Source organism: Rana temporaria, chromosome 2 (assembly GCF_905171775.1).
Source record: "Rana temporaria chromosome 2, aRanTem1.1, whole genome shotgun sequence".
NCBI classification, from domain to species: domain Eukaryota; kingdom Metazoa; phylum Chordata; class Amphibia; order Anura; family Ranidae; genus Rana; species Rana temporaria.
The window spans coordinates 501,097,672-501,116,253 of record NC_053490.1 but is presented as its reverse complement, the minus strand read 5'-3'; the positions used below and the strand labels follow the sequence as shown (position 1 = coordinate 501,116,253).

At 41.9% G+C, this 18,582-nt stretch overlaps 1 protein-coding gene across 5 annotated transcripts in view; it reads left to right on the top strand.

Moving 5' to 3' along the window:
- TIAM1 (TIAM Rac1 associated GEF 1) overlaps positions 1–18,582 on the top strand; it is a 569,717-nt gene that overhangs the window by 472,852 nt on the left and 78,283 nt on the right. For all 5 annotated transcript variants that reach the window (XM_040338862.1, XM_040338863.1, XM_040338861.1 and 2 more), the window contains one exon: positions 14,476–14,567. In XM_040338862.1, the coding sequence (XP_040194796.1) occupies positions 14,476–14,567 (92 nt within the window). The remainder of the gene's footprint in view (positions 1–14,475; positions 14,568–18,582) is intronic.

Genomic DNA, 18,582 nt, shown 5'->3' with positions numbered 1-18,582 from the left:
TTAGCTGTGCCGTTGTTATATAGGGATTTATGTGAAAATACAGTATATTTATATAGGTTAATATCATAGGCTGCATTTCTCTCTAGTTTCTTCATTTTATCCACTTCCAGATCAGGCCTGGTCTGTAAATCAGTATTTTTTGCTAGAAAAATATTACACGATCTTTGCGCAGCGGTTTTCAAACACAATTTCTTTGGAAAAAAAATAAACTTTTTGAATTTTAATCCAAAAAACACAATACATTTTTTTTGTAAAGTATAAAAGACTCTGTTATGCTGAGGAAATAGATACCAACATGTCACACTTTACAATTGCACAAACCTGGCGACAAACGTAAATTTTACTATCCATAGGCAATGCTTTAAAAGCCTTTACAGGTTACAACTATAGAATTACAGGGAGGGGCTAATGCTACAATTACTGCCTGGGATCTGACGTTTGCGGTGATGGCCAATCGCTGTTGGCGTGTGTGCGGGACTGATGTGCATGTTTGCCTTTGCGTGTGGGAGGGAGGGGGGAGTTGGAACTTACATTTTTTACATTGTTGCTTTCTTTTTTTTTAGCACTTTTATTGCTGTTACAAGGAATGTAAACATCCTTGTAACAGCAATAGGCATATGACAGGTAATCCTTATGGCAAGATCTGTGGTCTATAAAACCCCAAATCCCTCCTCTGCCCTTTAAAAGCATTTAAGATAAGTGTATTTTTGAATGCTTTTGATTCTTTAAAAATTGCGTTGTTGACGTCTGGGTAAACCAGGAGTCATGTCAGGTTATGGCTTTAGGGTTACCATAGTGGAGAGCCAATCAGTCGATCCCGCCTTGTGCTGGCTGGTCACTCGGGTCTCCCTGTGGGATGGGAAAGCCCAGGCAAGACGTGGAAGGAAGCAAAAGGGGGGGAGGCGCCCCCTTTCTGCTGCATGCATAAGCAGTCCAGCAGCTTGTTAGCCGCTAGGATTGCTCTTACAAGAGAAAAAAAAAAAGGTACATGGGGTAATGCCGCAACATATGGGTACGTCCATGGTCTGGAAGTGGTTATAAATGCTACAGAGAAATTATTGCACAGTGTGAATGATTTTGCGACAATTGTGCCACAGTTTTATTGTGCAGAGGTTGTTTTTACAGCTCTACTGTACAGGAACTGAGTCTTTTACCAAAAAAAAGATAAAAGATTACATTGATGTATTAATGCTTAGAAAAGTGTGTGACACGATAGCCGTCCTACTTTGGATCCGACTTTGCCCTGCAAATTGAAGCCGACATACGTCTGACTTACAATGAACGGGGATCCTGGTATGCTCTTGGAGGGGGGAACCCATGCTGGTTTTTATTTAAAATTTGTCGTGGAGTTCCCCCTCAAGATCAGCAGAGCACAAGTCGCATGCCAAAGTCGGAGCATGCAAGACGGCGTTCCGACTTCAATTATATTCAATGGGCTGAATTAAGATCAAAGTCGGAACAAAGTAGTAAAGGGAGCATTTTCAAAGTAGGACCGTTAAGACGGCTCCCATAGGGAAACATTGATTTTCACACGTCATGCGACATGAGCTCCCAATGTCGGAGTGTTTGACGGACCAGTGAGAACCCAGCCTTAAAGGATATCTGCTGCTACCATATTACAAAAGTCTACTGCATGTTTAATAAATACTTTATTTGTGAACCCCCTCCTTGCCCTTTTAGGCTTAATGTACACAGTGACGTTTTTACAACCTCTCCTTAAACGATTGAACTTGACAGATGATAACTCACATTAAAAACGTCTATTTTGCCACGTTTACATGCTGCGTTTAGCTGCGTTTGCGTTTAGAAGCGTTTCTTTGTTTTTAAATGGGGGGGAAAAAACTCCTGTAAAACGAAACGCGGGTTACCACGTTTAGCCACGTTTAGAAGCGTTTGGCACTTGAAATGCCTAACACAGCTTCTGAAAGCATTTTTTTGGGGGTTCTAAAAAAAGCCTCTAAACTCAACGATCCTGTGTACATGTGCTGATAAGATACCAGAGCAGAGTTCAGGAGCAGTTGAAAAAAATGCCAACTGTTCCTAAACATCCGTTTTACCAGCCGCAGTGTACATGAGGCCATCATCACAGTGAGCTTATATTATACAGATCTCATATTCTACTCCCTGCTTTTGCTCCAGTTGTATGCTAAAAGAATACATGTGCTTTGCACTTCATAGAGTGTAATGGCCGCTCAGAGTGCTGAGCTGGTCAGTTTTTTCCTGTGGAGGTACATGGCGTATGCACTTCCTCTTAACATAGACCTGAAGTGGGAGAGGAAAGCAGAACTGAAAAGTTATACAAGGCAGCGCATAGTCCAAGAGATGGGAAGCACTAGACTGTCCACATGCGAGGTCTGTATGATTAGGTAGGTAATCATGTGTAACTTTTTTCTTAAAGCATGTAGTAATTCTTCAAAAACTAAAGACAAATTTGTGAAAGGTGCCATCAATGTGATCCCAGTGTGAGTGCAGTCTCACTACAAGAGAGGGCTTTTAGTAGGGTGCCGATACTAAGCATTTGCGCAAGTAACGGTATGAATATCCATTTAATTATTTTTTTCTTGATTTTTTTGATTTTTTTTTTCACTTCTATTTTATAAACTAATAAAACAAATTTGTTGTTTGCTTTGTTCTTTAATATTTTTACACCTTTAATATATATTTACACGTTTCACATAAAAAAAAAGCAAAGTAATATATATATATTTTTTATTTTATTCATTCATGCTTTATACCATTGCTGACAGCTAAAGTGTAAACAAAACAGTTGCGGTGGGTATCTGTAATTGGTATTGATGAGCACAAAAGTTTTTAGGTTTCCAGGATTAGGTTTTAACCACTGCCTGCCATATACGGCCGGGAGGTGGTTTCATTAGCCTGACTGGGCGTCATATATAATATCCAGCAGCATAAGCCACGATCGCGCAGGGGCGTACATCACGGTAATCGGTTTTCTGGTGCGTCCGTCTGACACACCGCATCTCCAATCAAGGGAAAGGGCCTCTAATGGAGGCTCTTTACCACGTGATCAGCTGTGTCCAATTACAGGAATGCCCACCCATGGCCAACCAGGTAAGCTCACTAGTGCCCGATAGGGATGGCACGCTGTGGCCATCAGTGATGCCTGCAGTGCCTGGAGTGTACTGACTGGAGGAGGAGAGAGATTGCTGTTCCTGATCACTAGCGATCGCGGGTGGCCAGCGGACATTGCAGCTGGTCGGCAATACACATCGGCTCTGGTGTCGCACCCTGGGCACACGTGCGCCCCCTATAGCTTCTTAAAGCGATCGACTTACAATAACGGAGATTCGCGCACCAGTGCCAACCTGCCGCAGTACAACTCCGGCGGCTGGTTGGCAAGTAGTTAATGACCATAGGCATTTTTGGCACACTCTAATTCTGTCCTCCAGAAATTGGGATGGTTCTGATGTGTCAACAAGGTATACAATCTGTGAAGCACAAGATTTTCTGAGCAGCTTGGCAAGGCAGGATGCATTAAGACCTGTCACAAATGCCGCTTAGCTTTTGATGGCAGCATTTTATTACTGTGAAGAAACAACTTTCCGTATGATTTTCCACGCTGAAGAAAATCTGTTTCCTAAGAGACCAACACAATAAAATTCATCCCACTGCACAAGGCACATTGAGCATTGGCTTGTGCGCTGAAAAGCGTGCCGATTGTTTATTGGAGGAATGCGAGGGGCCTGATTTACTTGTTATGTTGATTTAACGAGGTTAAAAGGGCTGGAAATTAAAAATGTTTCTATGGTAACCCTGATTTTAATGCAAAAGTATAAATCACCGTCAAACAGGTTTAAGTCAGATGTGTACGTGGGCAGCCATGCAGAACCGTACCTTCCTCGGTGCATATGTGGCTTGACAGTGAATAATGCATGATCAAGTGTTTTCTAAATGCCAACGAATCCTGGTTATTTTTTATATAGACCACATAAAGTGAATCTGCTAATAATCAATGTTCAATTAATCTTGGAGGAGGGTTTTGTGTGGCAAAAAGAGAAAAATGTAACCCATATGTCCCCAATTATAGAAGCCTTTACAAGTACAATTGGTGGTCACTGCGCCTTTTTTTTTTTTGTCCGACATGAAAATAAATCTGTAATAAGTATTTGTTACATCATCAAACAAAAGAAGTATACATTTAAAATTCAAGTCCATGCCCAGCTATTCCCAACCTTTTTTTTTTACCCTGGAGGAACCCTTGAAACAGTTTTTAAGTCTCAAGGAACCCCAGAAGCCAAGATCCAAATTACATTGGAGTTCTCAATAAATTGTGGGTATAATAGCATAACAGCACTCTTTAATGACTTGGCGGATATCATCCCTAGACCTACTTCCTCAGGAAGGATGTGCTAGAACTGGAGTCCAGAGAAGGGCAATAAAAATAAGAGAACTGGAGGACCTCAATCACGAAACATATTGTCCCTGGAGAAGACTCCTGAGAGGAGATATGATAGTGATATACAAATACAGTAATACCTTGGTTTGCGAGTAAGGCAGTATATGAGCGTTTTGCAAGACGAGCAAAGTATTTGTATTTGATTGACAGCAGCAGGAGCCAATGGCTGCGCTGCTCTCAATCAATCCAATGAAGAGCCAAGAACCCGTCGAACGATGGTGGGATCGCGCCCACGGAAATTTGGGGCTCGGGTAAGTAAAACGGGGGGGGGGGGGGGGGGGGGGCTGGGGGGCCGGACACTGCAAGGTGTTTTTTCACCTTAATGCATAGGATGCATTAAGGTGAAAAAACGCAAAAGGGTTACAACCCCTTTAAAACTGATCCATCTTTTTTTTTTTCGCCACAGAGGTACTGTATAGTATTCCTATCATTTGATATGCGCCACAGTACTGTATTGTGAAGTGCAGGTTAATTGTTTTATTTTTAGAGTACACCTTATACTGTATTTTGTATTGCCTAATAATTTTTATATGAATAAATGGTTGTGGAACGAATCTAAGTTTCCATTATTTTTTATGGGTAAATTTGCTTTGATATACGAGTTCTTTGGATTACAAGCACGTTTCTGGAACGAATTATGCTTCCAAACCAAGGTATTACTATAGCTCAGTGGTGGTCCCAGTGTAGGTAGGAAACTATTCATGCTCAGGGTGTGTAAGACATGGGGGCCACGCAATGAGATTGGAGAAGTGGTTTAACCTTAAGCTATGTAGGGGTTTCCCCCCCCCCCACTGTCAGGGTGCAAGGATGTGGAACTCGCTTCCACAATCTGTGGTGTCGGCAGAAAGTTTGGATAGTTTTAAAAGACTCTTAGACATGCATCTTGGTGATCACAATATACAGGTTATGGGAAATGATTATCTACAGGCACACGCATACACCAAGTACACTGGTTGGACTGGATGGACTTGTGTCTTTCTTCAGCCTTACGAACTATGTAACTTGTACTCGCAACAAAGATGTCTATTGCTAAAGCTTGGAATTCCCCCCCCCCCCCCCCATGGTGGATATTGCAACAACCAAACACAAGCTATCCTGGATAATGCTACACGAAAAACTAGCTAGCATTCTCTGTGACAGACCAGCTAGATTTGATCAAATCTGGAGTCCCTGGATCACGTATTTACAGTCACCTATCTGACGGGATGGCCTATTGGGACAACTTTTTCTTCTCTTATTACTTACAACTTTTTTCTTTTTTTTTTTTATGGTTTTTATTGAAATTTTGAAAACTGTTGGAGGATTTGAAAGTACAACATCATGACAGTCAATTGTAATACAATGCAAAATAATCCTTTCCGCGAAGGACAGCAACATCACTTGACCTACATAACCAAAACCTCAGGCTGCCCCAAAACAAACGCATAAAACCGGCCAAACGTGTAAACTAATAATTTAAACGCTGTACCGCCCCCGAGAACAATTATGGGGAAGCTATGGATCCTCCCCTCGCCCTGTGTGGCACCACCGAACGTTGGGGGCCAACTAACCCACGCTCCATGAGAACTGAACATTCAGGAGGTATCATTATACTGTATATGCAAACCTTGAAAAATACATTTATTGCATCACAAAATATAGTGTCTGTCTCTCTCTCTCTCTCTCTCTCTCTCTCTCTCTCTCTCCCCCCCCCCCCCCACCAGTGGCTGGGAGAGAACATAAAAAAAAATTGTCAGAGAAAATGAAAAAAAAGACAAGAAAAAGAGGAGGATAGGAGAAGATGGTAGAATACCAGAGAAATAAGTCCAGGGTTCCCAAATCGTTTTGAATCTAGCTTGTTTATCTAACAGGATCGCCGATAGGCATTTATTTACATAAAAGAGCTTAAATTTTACGATTAAATGGTATTATGGGTGTTCTCCATGACCTAGCAATCGCTATCCTGGCTGCTGTAAAGATGAAGGCTATGAGTTTCCCTGCCTGTCTTGGAGTTCCATCCACTGTATGTCCCAGTGGAGCTTTACGCAAGTTCACCTGAATGATTGATTGAATAAATGAAATTATAAATACGGATCCAAAAACATTTTACCTTAGAGTGGGACCACCATACATGTAGTACATAACTTTTCTTTTTTATTCCTTTCAACTTTTTCTTTTTTTTATTATTTCTTTAAATTTCTTTAAATTCCCATCCTATTTGTTTTTTTGTTTTTTGTTTTTTTTTGTATTGAGCCTTCTAGATTTAGACAATGAGAAATGTTGACCTTTTTTGCCTCCAACGTAGACTTCATATAGAACTGTGTCTCTTTCTTGCTCTTGGCAACTTAAGAGCTTTGTTACTATGTTGGACACATCTTTATTTTGTTTGATCTAGATCAGGGTTGTCAAACTCCATTTCATCACAGGCCACATCGGCATTATGGTTGCCCTCAAAGGACCGTTTGTAAGACTATATAAATATATCTACTCTTTATCATCATTGTCTCTGCATTTGATTATTACTGGTTTTAGTAATAACTTAAAGCGGAGTTCCGGCCACAATTTCACTTTTTAAATATAAATACCCCTGTAATACACAAGCTTAATGTATTCTAGTAAAGTTAGTCTGTAAACTAAGGTCCGTTTTGTTAGGTTGTTACAGCATTTAGACACTTTATAAAATAGAAATTGACTGGGGCCATCTTAAGTGTGGGCATCATGAAGCCATACTGTATGACTTCCTGGATTTCAGCCTTGCAGATCTCGCACATGCTCAGTGCTGCGCAAGCAGTGTCAGATCAGGTTTCAGCACCTGTGCTGTCCAAGTCGCATGATTCTTTGAGACTGGGGAGTGCACAGACTCCTGGAAAGTTACACCCACTACATTCCCAGGAGTCTGTGCGGTGTAGGTTAGGAAGCTTAAGCACCTAGGTGCAGGAAGTGGGAAGATTAACTATTCTGCCTAGCAACAACACTTTGAAGGCATCTAAAAAAAAAAAATTCGTAAAGGACTAATGACATTTTTTTAAAACTACTGATGTAATGTTATATTTATGGGGGGAACTCCACTTTACGACTTAAGCTGTGAAGGGCAGATGCAGATCGTCACGGAATGCATTCGCACTTCTTTAGCAGATGATGCAAGTCTGAAAAGGAGGGTCGCACACTGCTGGTATTATCCACAAGAAAGTGGTTCTAAAATGGTGTTCTGTCAGAGCAGTCTCCAATTAAAGGGGTTGTAAAGGTAAAACATTTGTTTCCTAAATAGCTTCCTTTACCTTAGTGCAGTCCTCCTTCACTTACCTCATCCTTCGATTTTGCTTTTAAATGTCCTTATTTCTTCTGAGAAATCCTCACTTCCTGTTCTTCTGTCTGTAACTCCACACAGTAATGCAAGGCTTTCTCCCTGGTGTGGAGTGTCGCGCTCGCCCTTTCCCTTGGACTACAGGAGAGTCAGGATGCCTACAGGAGAGTCAGGACGCCCACTAACGCACAGCTCCTTTCTCTATCTGCAACGTAGAGAGCGTCCTGACTCTCCTGTAGTCCAAGGGAGGGGGCGAGCACGGCACTCCACACCAGGGAGAAAGCCTTGCATTACTGTGTGTAGTTACAGACAGAAGAACAGGAAGTGAGGATTTATCAGAAGAAATGAGGACATTTAAAAGCAAAATGGAAGGATGAGGTAAGTGAAGGAGGACTGCTCTAAGGTAAAGGAAGCTATTTAGGAGAAAAAAATTGTACCTTTACAACCCCTTTTAAGTTTCTTGTGGAGGATACCAGTGGTTATTCTGAAAGTAATTATAAGCAGATGTCCAGAGCAACCCACTCCCCCTTTAAGGTGTCAAGAGCCCCTACTCCCCCCCCCCCTCCCATATGAGTTGTTCTCCACTCTCCTGTACTTCACAGTGCACCCCCCTTACATGCCGCTGTCTGAAAAAAAGCTGGGAGTGGAGCTGGGAATCAGAAAGTGTAGGGTCTGGTTTTGAAGGAGGACCAGAGGAGGGTGGAGACCAGGGGAGGTGGAGACGAAAGGGGGTGCTGCGGCTGCACAGTAAGGTACAGGATCTTCAGGAGGAGTTCTGTCATCCTCTCTGCTGCCAACTGCTGAGGTGGCGGGGGGCATGGTAGAGATTAGTTTCTCTGCAGCTGCACAGAGAAGTGCAGGATCTGGCAGAGGAGTTCTGTCCTCTTTGCTGCTGACTGCTGAGACGAGGGGGTTGCCACGGCTGCGAGGGGCACATGGAAAGGCCTGGAGGTCTGGATTCAGCCCCCGAGCCTTGTGTTTGATACATGTGATCTAGATACTTGCATACTTACGAAACTGTGCTTCGTATTAATCTCAATAATTATTGAAACACAATAATGAATGTGACAGACCTAGTGTATTGAACGCCCACACTTGAAACGAAAATAACAAGCAAAAACAAAATGTGCGCCTTACTTTAATGGTTGGAGATGGGCCACCCTACATTGGTGGTCAGTGAAGAAGGGACCTCTTCACTGAAGGTATGCCCATTGGAATGAAGTGGGGAGGAATATCCCTTACTTTGGTGATTAAAGGGAAGAATGCCCTTTGCTGACAGCTAAAAAAGACAATTGCTGTCGGTAAGGAGGTGAGAGGAGAAACTCCACTGGACCCACTCCAAAGGCTCTGCCGAGTAATATCAGCCCCAGAACTATCCAGGCACCATCAGGTGGGAAATCAATCTGTTACTGCCCGAGAAACCCCTAGCAATCATTGGAAGAACCCTAGTTGAGAGAGGCTGATTTATACAATCGAACCAATCTAATAATGCTTGACCACCTTCACTATATAGAACACATTTTACTCCAATTAAATGACCACTTGGTAAAGGTAAGTTATATCCCGTTTTAATTTAATCCTCCTCAGCTTCAAGCAAGCAAGATCAGTACTGTTTCAGAAGCCTACACCAGCCTTTTCACAAATCATTGGCATGAAGTAATTGCTATCCCATACATCTTCTCACAATATATTCACAGTACATATAATCAAGAAAAGAAATGAGGCAGTTCATGTATGAACGGCAACGTGGGCCTGTCGGGGAGTGTCGTATGCTTTACCATCTGTGATAAGTGCGTTTCTGCTGAAAAAAATACTTAAGACTAAATATTCACATTTGCAAAAGCCCGTTTGTTTTCTTTAAATGGTGCCTGGTATTCGAGTGTTGCAATAGTGCTGCAATAGAAAGCACTTGGAATGGATCAGATTGTGGGAAAGATGGGTGTAAATATAGACTGACTCCTAAAATAGTAATTGTCCACGCTGGGCTCTTTACATTCTCAATTGTAGGTCGTTCCCTAGAATCAAAGCCTTTCGGAGCAAGTGTGCGTTTCACCAGCAAGCTGTCGGGAGAGCAATCATTGCTGAATAACTGAGCAAGTTTTCAGTAATAACCTTTGGATTGGGTATATACTGACTATATGATTACATGTCGTAACTTGCGAACGTTCGGGATTGCTGTGGTTAAGGGCAGAAACTGACAGCAAATTTCTGTTCATTTTTTTTTTTAGTCCTTTTAAATTTTCTCCACTGTACTGCTTATTCAGAAAAGCTGTAAGCAAGTTAAAAAGTTTTTCCAGGCATCCAAATTTACCCCCAAACCTTTTACTGCCTCTAGAGCAGTGTTTCTCAATCAAGTCACCCTTTAACTTTATACACAATCTCGAGGCTGCCCATTCTACAATGTAAAAAACTAAAGTAAATCTTCAGGACACCCGACATTAGAGGGCATTTATTTTTCCAAAGCAAATATAGGTGGTCCCCGAGTTACAAACATCCGACTTAAACGACTCCTACTTGCAAACGGAGAGAGACAACAGGAAGTGAGAGGAAATCTACCCCTAGGAAGGGAAATTTATTTAAGGGAAAGAGTTATTATGGGAAAAAGATGTGTCCATTGAAGCTTTATCACAACAACCACACATTTTCAAAATCCAATAGTCATTGGGGCAGAGTCTTCTGAACAGGGGCACAGAACAATTGTTACAGGGGTGTTAACCCTTCCACGTGCTATCCAAAAAGCTTAAAAAATATTATTTTTTTGTCTGGAGGTCTAGTGGTCCCTTCTCCCCCTTTTTTCTCTTTCGATTTTGGACAGCTATTTTATCCAAGAGGAATTCCCAAAACCTGGCCTCTTGGGGGTACTTGAGGACCGAGGTTGGGAACCACTGCTCTAGAGACTGTCCTAACAATGTTTTTCTTTGCCTTGATCCTGTAGCGAGAAACGGCTCCTTGTGACTCCAAAGACATGCTGGTAGGTTAATTGGCTTCTGCCTAAATTGGCCCTAGTATATGAATGTGAGTTAGGGACCTTAGATTGTAAGCTCCTTGAGGGTAGGGACTGATGTGAATGTACATTGTATATGTAAAGCGCTGCGTAAATTGACAGCGCTATTTAAGTACCTAAATAATAAAATGTCTACACAAGGCTGGTAAAATTCTTGCAGATGCTGGGAGGTCAGTTCCTAATGACATTGGCATGCCCCAGAACTACACCTCCCAAGAGCCATTTCCCTACACAGAAGGTGTGGGCAGGCTCTTGGGAGTAAAGGTAGCAGCATTGTATCGGTGTATGCATATGGAGAGGGAAGGAGAGGGGTGTGGGGATCAGCAGAGTTCTGCAGTCCAGCAGGTAGGGTGACAACTTTTTATTGTTGTTTCAGTGCAGCAGAAGAACTGTGTGTCAGGTGAAACGGGAAGTTGGAAGCACACTGAACTAACACTGAATTTTTTTTTTTTTTCATTTCATTTTTCCTAGTATACACTTTAACAGCTTTGTAGTTTGAGCTAAAGTCACCACAGGGATTGGTTATCAGTAAAGCAATACGTGTTGCTTGTTAGCTGTGAGCATACAGTATGCAGTTGTACACTAGCAGGGGATCCTGCATATTAGTAGTTTGCCACAGGCGTAAATCCGCAGGATTTAATATTATTGCACTATAGCAAACAATATTTTGGGAAATCTGTCAATTATATATTTACTTACTAGAGAGAGATATATAGCCTTAATTAAACTACTGTAACCCCCACCCACACTCCAAAAACCGCACTTATGCAGCTAAATATGGAAAAACTATCAAAAACAGAATTTTGTTGGTCACTTTGGTTGCTGTATGCCACTGCTGAAATCCAGGTAAACGGGGTACCTGAAAGACATATGTACTCGCAAACACATTTGTCCCAGTCCACAGGACACTGTTACCCCAACCCATAGTCCACACTTAAAGTTTGTGATTTCTTACCTTGTAAAACAACCTATTCAATTTAAAATAGAAATGAAAGACAAACATTTGTGTGTATGATTTTTTTTTTTGTGTAATGCGCATTGAGGTGACGGCGGAGAAACAGCCCGACACTGATCTTACCAGTGAATGGCTGTATTGTTGGGAGAGGAGTGTCAGCACAAGTGTCAGGCAAGCTGTTCTTCCACACAGCCAGAAAACTGATCAAGCTGGGATGAATGTTTTATGCCTAATGTGGTCAGTTTGAAATAGAATTGGAAAAGCTGCTTTTTACCAAAAGTACAGTACATGGTACAGCAGCCACATATCGGGAATATTAAATATTTGGGGTAACATATTCTTTCACACACCCACCTACCAAGTGGTCCGGCTCAGATCATGCCCACTTTCTGGGCAGTCCAGCCCACAGTACACCCACTTTCTGTGTGGTTCCATCCCCAATTTTGTTTCAATCGTTTTTATTGTGAAAAAAACAAAGAGAAGATGTCACTTGGCAGAGTAGCGAACAATCCTCACGTGCTCTGCACTTGTAACAAAAGTGGCACATAAGTAGGGGAGCTGAAAAGGGACGGAAAGAAGGCCGTATCGATCGGGTTAGGTCTTCCATTAGGCGCCATGGAAACGCATAAACTCGTATTGAAAGGAGGAACAAACATCTGGCTGTTGAATGCATATAAAGTGTCAGACATTGTGAACTCTAAGAGGCAGCCAGCTGACCGCCCAGCGAATCATATTATGCAAATCATCGGATCAAAACCTCATTAAAGCGTAACCGCTGTAAATTGGTCTACATGGTGATAGAGCGTTTGTCCTGTAGTATACGATTTCTAAGGCTATTCCATATACCAGAACTGTCTCATATAAGGGACCCCATTCCCCCAAATTTGCGCATAAGTATTTTAGGTAAGAGAGGAGACGAGTTCTGTAGAGACATGATTCCAATAACAGGGCTTTTCCAATGTCTTTGCAACAGATTTTGTCCACTAGGTACATAAATTATATTAAGGTCTGGGTATGTCGCAGGAAACATCCTTAATTATTCAGCCTCAATCTGTTCAATTACCCTTACTGGGGTACTGCGCAATAACCAAAGTAAAAGCCTAGTACAGAAGATGAGAAAATAGAACAAATGGTGGTTTTTATTTTATTTTTTTATGCAAGCTAGTCCATCAAATGAATGGGTTACTAAACTTACGAAAATTCTCGAAACATAGAATAAACGTTGGAAGTGATGTAATGTATTTCAATATATGGTAATGTATTCTTTTGTTTCCGAACATGCGTGGTCTTGGTTACTCATTTTTTTTTTCCATACAAGTAAAACAATTGTCCGTGCTTGTCCCTTCGGATATTTTTGCATGAAACAATCATGTTCAGCTCCCCAAAGCTGTGTACTAAGGTTTCTTTTTTCCGTCCAATATTTTTATCATGTGTACCAGGCATAAGGGTGATGCTGTGATTTCAGGATGCAGCCTGAGACAGAGCATCTCAGGACACAGGGCCAGATTCACAGACAAATACGTTACGCTGCGGCGGCGTAACATATCCCACTTACGTTACACCGCCGCAGGTTTACAGCGCAAGTGCCTGATTCACAAAGCACTTACCTGTAAACTTGCGGCGGTGTAACGTAAATCCGCTCGGCGCAAGCCCGCCTAATTCAAATGGGGCAGGCACCATTTAAATTAGGCGCGTTCCCGCGCCGAATATACTGTGCCTGCTCCGTCCGTCAAATTCCCCGACGTGCATTGCGCTAAATGACGTCGCAAGGACGTCATTGGTTTTGACGTTAACGTATATGGCGTCCAGCGCCATTCACGGACGACTTGCGCAAACGACGTGAATTTTAAAATTTCGACGCGGTAACGACGGCCATACTTAACATTGGCTAGGCCACCTAGAGGGCAGCCTTAGTTTTACGCGGCGTATCTCGACGGAAACAACGTAAATTTAGAGCGACGGGTAAAGCGTATGTTCGTGAATCGCCGTAACTAGTCATTTGCATATTCTACGCCGACCGCAATGGAATCGCCACCTAGCGGCCGGCCTAGAATTGCATCCTAAGATCCGACGGTGTAAGTCAATTACACCTGTCGGATCTTAGGGCTATCTATGCGTAACTGATTCTATGAATCAGCCGCATAGATACGACAATCTATCTCAGAGATACGACGGCGTATCAGGAGATACGCCGTCGTATCTCTTTTGTGAATCTGGCCCACAGTACTTAGATTTGGGACTATCCCAGCAAATCCGGACAGTTGGTATCCATGCATAATAGGGAAGATTTATTTACTTGACAGTATTTGTTTTGTTCAGCGAGTCCTGCGATCCACTACCTCTGACATTCAGCAGACTGATCAGTGAACTTATTTTTTCTTTCTTGTGATTGAACAATACATTTTGGCCACTCCTAATATATCTATGTAACGGCGGCTTAGAAAACAAATTCCTGTGATAATGGTAGTTGACAGATTGTATCATAGATGAAATGTTCTATTTTCTCTATAGCTCTGCTTTAAATCCACCTTGAAGGGGCAAACTAAAGCTACTGTGTAATAAAAGATGAGTAGAGTATTTCTCATTTTCATACCATGAGACATGATTGATGAATCATTTGAGGTCTTGATCTGCTTCATGGTGTTTGAGCAACGTGTCCTTCACAAGAAACAAAGTGGTCTCTTGTTTTAGGGTTATTTGTGTACCTTTTGCATATAGGTTAGGTATACATCTCATGCATATATTGTCATACATCTTCCAGTGGCTAATGAACGTACAAAACCCTATAACTAACCATGGTCTGTTTTTATAAACAGGTTGCAGTGAGGATGAGACGGTAATTGAGGCAACTCCAGAGGAGATCGAAGTGCAGCTGGAGGTGACAGACGAGGCTGATGCTACGGACAGTGTAAGCACGTTCTTGTGATTTTGTTTTGCACATTGTGGCACTGTGCCATTGTGGATGGAATGTGTCAATGTGGATGGAACGTGCCCTCCACTGGGAGACTGTGTAGATTGCTGTAGTGATTTGCTGTAGGAGGTGTCCGGAACAATCACTTCTGTACAAATGATCAGCATGAGGATTGCAACTTGTAAGACAAACAAGAAGGCTGTGATCATCCCTCTGCTGTTCCTTCCTTGTTTTGTTTGCCAAAACTGGATGCCAATTGCGATTTCTTCTCCAAGTGGCAAGGCTGACAAGAGCTTCTCATGCCAGTAGCTTTAAGCCCAAGAGAGGATGTTCTGCAATAAAAACACGGTTTGCCGCTGTCTTCTACACTAAAATGGAACACTAAAACACGTTGCATGCTGTGATTTTTTTTTTAAGATAAAAATCTTAGTGACCTCAACAGCAATTGTGTAACCTAAAGGTGTCCATCTCAATTTAATTTTGAGCCTCACGAGCATTAATGGTTGAGTTCACTTGAGTTGAGTGGCATCTTGATATAGCGCGGTTATTTACCCCATAGGATCCCGACGCGCTTGGCGGACTCCCTGAAAAAAAAAAATCCAGGGACTAGGTTGTCCTCAAATGTCCAGTTGTATCTGTAAGACTGGATACATTTTTGCAGGGTTTATTTTCTCAGAGAATAGGGGCAGGAATTCAACCACACTCCCCACTGAACCATATTGAACAATGAGTGTGGCCAAATCTCACTAACAGTGGGAGCAGAGTGGATATAAATCAATGTTTTCAAAAAAATCAACATCATATTTTTTTTTATCTAAATCGATTACAAAAAAAAATTGGCCCTAGTATGTATAAGTATGATTGTGAGTTGGAGACCTTAGATTGTAAGCTCCTTGAGGGTAGGGACTGATGTGAATGTATAATATATATGTAAAGCGCTGTGTAAATTGCACTTTACAAGTACCTCAAATAATAATAATCCATCGTAGCAGCGCCTGTTAGCACCTTGTTGTGTCACTGCCGCATCACCAGCTGTCCCATTGAAGTAAATGGGACCGTCGGTAAGTCAACAGCGGGTCAGAGGAGAAGCTGCTGCGGGACAGAGATGAGTTGCTCTTTAAAAATTATGATTTAAACCAAGCCTTTTTACGAGTGATTTAAATCAAATCTACCCTGAGCAGGAATATCTTAAAGGGGCAATAAATACCAGGAATGCATTGTGTGGAGTTTGGGGGTGTACAGAGTACAGTGTTTGCTATGCATTGTATGAATTGGATTTGGCGCGCAGGTCTTTTGTTTGACACATGTGACCCTACTTATTTTTTTAGAAAAGAATGACCATAGTCTACGAAGTGTCTAAATATTGCCTAATCAGTCCTGTTCAGCCAGGTCAGGAAATGTACAGTATATTGCCAAAAATATTTGGACGTCTGCCTTTACACACACATAAACTTTAATGGCATCTCAGTGAAGTTCCTCCACCCCAAACTTACACTTTATGGACCTTGCTTTGTGCAATGGTCCAAATTTTTTGGTGGAGGGGGAATATGGTGTTGGGTTGTGTTTTTTTTAGGCTTGGCCCCTTAGTTCCAGTGAAGGAAACTCTTAAGCGTCCGCATACCAAGACCGGACAATTTCATGCTCTGAACTTGATGGGAACAGTTTGGGGACGGCCTCTTCCTGTTCCAACATGACTGTGCACCAGTGCACAAAGCAAGGTCCATAAAGACATGGATGAATGAGTTTGGGGTGGAGGAACATGACTGGCTGGTACAGTCCTGAACTTAACCCGATAGAACACCTTTGGGATGAGTTGGAGCAGAGACTGCGAGGAAGCCCAAAATCAGGGCCTGACCTCACAAATGCGCTTCTGGAAGAATGGTCAAACATTCCCATAGACTTTCTCCTAAACCTTGTGGACAGACTTCTCGGAAGAGTTGAAGCTGTTACAGCTGCAAAGGGTGGATCAACTCAATATTGAACTCTACAGACTAAGACTGGGATGCCATTAAAGTTCATGTGCGTGTAAAGGCAGGCGTCCCAATACTTTTAGTAATCTAACGTATCAGGAATATGGGGTTAACATATTCTTTAATACTGCTTCCATACTAATGGATTGAAATACTAATCTGAAATGTATGTACAGTATGATGTATATATTCAGATATCTATCCATTGGATTAGCCAGAAGTGGTGGCTTTACGTGTTTTACGAAGAGTTCTAAAGCAAATGTGATTTATATCCTCTTATTGGATGAAAGTGTTAATTTAATTGCATCTGCCTGTTATTCCCGGTCATACTCCCCTTGGTTCTTCTGTATGCTAACTTCCCAGCAATCAGACATGCAACCTCGAGTGCATCTAATTGCTTGTGATTTATATTTTAATAGCTCAAGGAGGAAGCAAATGCAGAAGATTTAATTACCGCTGCCATGTTCCAATATGACAGGGTAAATACGTTAGGTCTAGCTTTCCTGCCACAGCTAAAGAGCATTTGGCAAGAGAATAATGATTCGGCTACATAATTGAGGGTGATGGTAAACCATTTTTGAATTTTTTTTATATTACTGTTTTTTTTGTTTTATTGTAGTCAGATATTACTATTCCTTAGACTAAACACTGAACTTTCCATATGCAATGAATGTCCCGGTTTTGTGGGAGATAACCTTCTATAGAATGGAAGGGTTATCGGTGTTGGCAGGAAGGAGTTGATGATGCCTGCACTTCCTGACTTCTGGGGACGATAGAATCCTCTGAGGCTCTCACTTCTCTCTTGTGAGTTGTAATGTTCGCTGTGGGAGCGTAGAAAATGACATCTACACAGTAATTTTTTGCCAATTTACTGAGAGTAAATCTATTGACGGGAAAGTGAATACAATTTTTTTGCAGGTATGTTATTTTCTTATGGTCTGATGCTGGTTTGTGATGGTTCTCATTTTCTGGTATATTTAGTACTGAACTTGATCTGTAATGCCGAAAATATTTTGTAGACATTTCAAGCTATTTCTTCAAAAAATAGTCCAGCATGGGGACCTAAATGTTGAGATATTTCCCTGACACTCAATACAAGTTGCTCGGATAGGCTATGAAATGTCTTCAGGTTTGCAGAATAAGTCCAGTGGAATGTGACTACGTACTACTAGATGGCAGTGTGTTTTATTCTTTTAATGGTTGTACCTTTTTTAGATTTGCCTTTTATTAACATTAAAGGTATAGCCTGATATATTGCATTTTTCCATCTCTGAAATAAAACTGTTGGTTTAGTTCAGCCTTTTAAAACAAGGGTTTAATGGCACTTTAGGGTTCCTCCAGAAGTTGCTGAGGGGTTCCTTGAGCTGTGAGCATTTTCTGCTTCTCACATAAGTAGCTGACGCAAATAAGCAATTTGTAAGGGGAGAATTCTTCCCAAAGATGTGAGGAGCATTCTTCCCAGTGAACATAACACCAATGTACCATGAGCTGTAGCTATAGTAATTATTGGCAGGGGTTCCCTGAGACCTGAAGGTATTTTAAGAGCTGGTTCACACTGGGGCGACCTGTCAGGCGACTCAGCCGCCTGACAAGTCGCGGTCCACAGTAGTCAATGGAACCGTTCTAATAGGAGCGACGCAAGTCGCTCCGACTTAGAAATAGGTTCCTGTACGACTTTGGGGGCGACTCGGGGCGACTTGCATTGACTTCAATACTGAAGTCATTTTGCAAGTTGCCTCTCAAGTCCCCTTGAGATCGCCTTGCCGAGTCGCCCCTAAAGTCGTGCCGCCTGTGTGTGAACCGGCTCTTAGGGTTCCTCCATGGTAAAAAAAATAAACACGCTGATTTAGTTTAAGAACTATAGGGAAAAAATATTGTGTTCTAGTAATTGTATGCACTGTTATGTATTATTACATACCTTTTTAATTGACGGATTATCAGTGAGACCGATTATCGGCGGCCGATGTTCACCTTTTTTTTTAAAGTATCGGACACAAACGTACCCGATATTACCGATTTATTGCTTCAAGGGGTTTTACTGG